Here is a 5,041-nt window from a genome sequence, read left to right as displayed (position 1 = left end):
TAGGGCCAGGCGCAGTGGCTCAAGCCTGTAATCCCAGCACTTTGGGAGGCCGAGGCGGGTGGATCACGAGGTCAAGAGATCGAGACCATCCTGGTCAACATGGTGAAACCCCGTCTCTACTACAAATACAAAAACATTAGGTGGGCATGGTGGTGCGTGCCTATAATCCCAGCTACTCAGGAGGCTGAGGCAGGAGAATTGCCTGCCCCAGGAGGCGGAGGTTGCGGTGAGCCGAGATTGCGCCATTGCACTCCAGCCTGGGTAACATGAGGGAAACTCCGTCTCAAAAAAACACAAACAAACAAAAAAAAACAACAAAAAAACTGGTGTTAGAAGGATTCTCCCTTGTTCCTTTTCTCCCCACAGGTTCTGAATCAAACGGAGGATCACCGCCAGAGGGTTCTGCAGGCGGCCGCTAAGAACATCCGTGTCTGGTTCATCAAAGTGCGGAAGATGAAGGCCATTTACCACACCCTGAACCTGTGCAACATAGATGTGACTCAGAAATGCTTGATTGCAGAGGTCTGGTGCCCTGTCACCGACCTTGACTCCATCCAGTTTGCACTCAGAAGGGGCACGGTGAGTCCCCAAAGCTAGCAGCACAGCTCGTGGCCAGGAAGGGAGGTTCCCATCAATAGTAACAATTTCATTTTTATGGCATTTCAACATCAGGGTTCCTTAATATATTTGGCTTTTAACTTGACAGTACATTTCATACATAGCTTAGCGTATCATATATATGTATCATATCAGCATAGCAAATCTTTATTTTGGATATGTGGAGACTGCAGTTCAGAGAGCTGAAATAATTTGGTCATATGCCCATGATTGTTCAGGGTCGCTTATGGCCGGAGCATCAGTTTCCTGATGAACTCTGTATATGACTGCTTCTCTTTAGTAGTTAATTAGAACAACTACCACAGAACTGCTGTAAGTGCCTGGAGGAGTACAGAGATGTTCAAAACATGCCCTCAGGTATCTTACAGTTTATTAGGAGGGTTCCAACTGTGGAGTTGGAAAAAGCTTTAAGAAGGTGGCATTTGGCCGGGCGCGGTGGCTCAAGCCTGTAATCCCAGCACTTTGGGAGGCCGAGGCGGGTGGATCACGAGGTCAAGAGACCATCCTGGTCAACATGGTGAAACCCCGTCTCTACTAAAAATACAAAAAATTAACTGGGCATGGTGGTGCGTGCCTGTAGTCCCAGCTACTCAGGAGGCTGAGGGAGGAGAATTGCCTGAACCCAGGAGGCGGAGGTTGCAGTGAGCCGAGATTGCGCCGTTGCACTCCAGCCTGGGTAACATGAGTGAAACTCCGTCTCAAAAAAAAAAAAAAAAAAAAAAAAGAAGGTGGCATTTGATCAGGGCTTTGAAGAATGGTAAGATGTTGGTAAGACTGCGGAATGAAGAGACGAGACAAAGGCAGGAAGTACAGTTAGACCATGCATGTTTGGGCAAGAACAGGATTTATAATGGGTTAGCTGAAAGAGGAGAAGAACCCGTCTGCATCAGGTAGTTCGGCACCTAACTGTGAACGGTTCATTTTATAATAACTTAGAAGATTCAGATTTTATTCCAGAGGGAGTTGAGAGACATTGGAGGTTCTTTAGCAGTGCAGGAACATGATCAAAGCAGTTTAGGTGGTTTTTTAAATTTTTTATTTTGTTTCTGAGACGGGGTCTTGCTCTGTGACCCAGGCTGGAGTGCAGTGGCGCCATCTTAGCTCACTGCAGCTTCTAACTCCTGGTCTTAAGCAGTCCTCCCACTTCAGGTTCCTGGTAGCTGGGACTACAGGTGTCTGCCATCATGCCCAGCTTTTTTGTAGAGACAGGGTTTTGCCATGTTGCCCAGGCTGATCTCAAATTCCTGGACTTGAGTGATCTGCCTGCCTCGGCCTTCCAAAGTGTTAGGGCAAGGCATGGTGGCTCATGTCTGTAATCCAGCACTTTGGGAGGCTCAGGTGGACACATCACTTGAGGTCAGGAATTTGGACCTGCCTGGCCAACATGGCGAAACCCCATCTCTACTAAAAATACAGAAAATTAGACAGGTGTGGTGGTGGGTGCCTGTAATCCCAGCTACTCAGGAGGCTAAGGCAGGAGAATTGTTTGGACCCAGGAGGCAGAGGTTGCAGTGAGCTGAGATTGTGCCACTGCACTCCAACCTGGGCAAGACCCTGTCTCAAAAAAAAAAAGAAAAATGAAAAGAAGTGAGTCACCATGCCCAGCCGATCAAAGCAGTTTTTTTTGTTTTTTTTTTTGAGACAGAGTTTTGCTCTTGCCCAGCTGGAGTGCAATGGCGCAATCTTGGGTCACCGCAACCTCCGCCTCCTGAGTAGGGTTCAAGTGATTCTCCTACCTCAGCCTCCTGAGTAGCTGGGATTACAGGCATGCACCACCATGCCCAGCTAATATTTTATATTTTTAGTAGAGATGGGGTTTCATCATGTTTGCCAGGCTGGTCTCGAACTTCTGACCTCAGGTGATCCATCCACCGCAGCCTCCCAAAGTGCAGGGATTACAGGTGTGAGCCACCGCACCTGGCCCAAACCAGTTTTAAAAGAGTAATTTGCTGATAGTATCTAGGTTGGATTGAGGAGTGAAGAGATTCTGTAGGTAGGAATTCAGTTAGGAGGCTATTGTAGAGACATAGTGTAGTAAATAATAAGGATTCCCAGGTAGGACTCGACAATGGAGAAAAAAAACAGTGATGAATTTGTGAGATGTTCTGTAGGAAAAATCAATAGGGATGCATGGCTCCTAGCAAGGTGCAGGAGAAATACAAGGAGAGATTTAAACATCTTTTTGAGCCATCAAAGCTGAGCGGCCAGGAGAATTACGGTTCCTTTGTTGGAAGTAAATGTTCAGCAAGAGCAGCTTATTGATTGGGGAAAGATGGTAAGTTCAGTTGCAGTCACATTGAGGTCCATGTGGCAATGTCAAGCAGACAAGGGGACAAAGCTAAGGAAATGGGAGTCATGACAATGGAAGGGAATGAGGCCTCCAAGAGATGGGTCACAGAGAGAAAGAAAGGTTGGGGGCCTGCATTGCTATTAGGCAGTACAGATACAACCAGCAAAGAGAGAGAAGGAATGGTTAGTGAGTAGGAGAATTCCTAAGAAAGAAAGAGTCACCAAAGATCTCCAACATGTAGGGGGCATGCTCCGGGGAGAGGGGGGAAGAGAAGCCCTTTGGTCAGGAACCAGTCACTTTGCATAAGCATGTTCAGCCAGACTGCAAGGGATTAGGAAGTTAAGGTAGTGAAGAAGGAGAGGCAGAAAACATACTCCTTTGCTTTCTCTGTGAAACAGAGACAGTAAGTTTCACAAAAAGTCTGATATGTAGGCAGTTCCACGTTTTCTGTGGTGACATATTTAAAGTTAAATTTTTTTCATATTAAGGATCTATTTCGCCGGGCGTGGTGGCTCAAGCCTATAATCCCAGCCCTTTGGGAGGCCGAGGCGGGTGGATCACGAGGTCAAGAGATCAAGACCATCCTGGTCAACATGGTGAAACCCCGTCTCTACTAAAACTACAAAACATTAGCTGGGCATGGTGGTGCGTGCCTGTAGTCCCAGCTACTCAGGAGGCTGAGGCAGGAGAATTGCCTGAACCCAGGAGGCGGAGGTTGCGGTGAGCCGAGATCGGGCCATTGCACTCCAGCCTGGGTAACAAGAGCAAAACTCCGTCTTAAAAAAAAAAGGATCTATTTCACGGGATCTAATAGAAATCTTCAATTGTAAATGTTATGCCTTGTCCCAGTTTTCCCAAAGGCTGGGAAAGATAATCTAGTTTTATTTATTTATTTATTTATTTTGGTTTTATTGAGATATAATTTACGCAAAAGAAAATACATATATTTTATGTGTACCATTTGATGAGTTTTGAGAAATATACAGCTGTGTAACCACCACCACCACAATTAGGAGGAGAACCTAATTTTGATATATGTGCTAATGTTTTTCAGGAACACAGTGGTTCTACTGTACCTTCCATTTTGAACAGGATGCAGACAAACCAGACTCCCCCAACCTATAACAAAACCAACAAGTTTACCTATGGCTTTCAGAACATAGTAGATGCTTATGGAATTGGAACTTACCGAGAGATAAATCCAGGTAAAAGAAAGCTTGTTATCGTTTTTCTCTAGAGTGTTTTTCTTTGTTTGGTTGGCTTGGTTTGTTTTGAGACAGAGTCTCCTTCTGTTGCCCAGACTGGAGTGCAGCAGCACGATTGTAGTTCACTGCAGTCTCAACCTTCTGGCCTCAAGGGATCCTCCCACTTCAGCCTCCTGAATAGCTAGGACCGCAAGCAGATACCACCACACCTGGCTAATTTTTTGTTTTTTATTTTATGATTTCTTTTTTGAGACTGGGTCTCATTCTGTTGCCCAGGCTGTAGTGCAGTGGTGTAATCATGGCCCACAGCTGCCTCAACCTCTCAGGCTCAAGTGATCCTCCTGCCTTAACCTCTGGAGTAGCTGGGGACAACAGGCATGTGTGTTACGGTGCCTGGGTAATTAAAAAAATTTTTTTAGAGATGTGGTTTCACTATGTTGCCCAGGCTGATAATTTTTTATTTTTTTTAGAGATGGGGTATTGTCATGTTGCCCAAGCTAGTCTTGAACTCCTGGCTATAAAGCAAGCCTCCTGCTTTGGCCTCCCCAAGTGCTGGGATTATAGATGTGAGCCACGATGCCCGGCCTTTTTGTTCATTGTTTCTTCTAACACCTCACTTTAAATGCTGTTGAACAACTGATTTAAAATTAAAGATGTTAATCCGAGCACTTTTGGAAGCTGAGATGGGAGGATTGCTTGAGCCCAGGATTTCAAGATCAGTCTGGGCAACATAGTGAGACCCCATCTCCATTAAAAAATAAATAAGCCAGGCGCGGTGGCTCAGGCCTGTAATCCCAGCACTTTGGGCGGCCGAGGCGGGTGGATCACGAGGTCAAGAGATCGAGACCATCCTGGTCAACATGGTGAAACCCCGTCTCTACTAAAAATACAAAAAATTAGCTGGGCATGGTGGCACGTGCCTGTAATC

General features: G+C 46.0%; 1 protein-coding gene across 1 annotated transcript in view; it reads left to right on the top strand.

Moving 5' to 3' along the window:
* ATP6V0A1 (ATPase H+ transporting V0 subunit a1) overlaps positions 1 to 5,041 on the top strand; it is a 67,233-nt gene that overhangs the window by 29,504 nt on the left and 32,688 nt on the right. Inside the window, exons 8-9 of the mRNA XM_037731655.1 lie at positions 367 to 579; positions 3,963 to 4,113. Of these exons, the coding sequence (XP_037587583.1) occupies positions 367 to 579; positions 3,963 to 4,113 (364 nt within the window). The remainder of the gene's footprint in view (positions 1 to 366; positions 580 to 3,962; positions 4,114 to 5,041) is intronic.

Source organism: Cebus imitator, unplaced genomic scaffold, assembly GCF_001604975.1.
Source record: "Cebus imitator isolate Cc_AM_T3 unplaced genomic scaffold, Cebus_imitator-1.0 Scaffold415, whole genome shotgun sequence".
In the NCBI taxonomy this organism is placed as follows: Eukaryota; Metazoa; Chordata; class Mammalia; order Primates; family Cebidae; genus Cebus; species Cebus imitator.
This window is presented reverse-complemented; position numbering and strand designations above follow the sequence as displayed.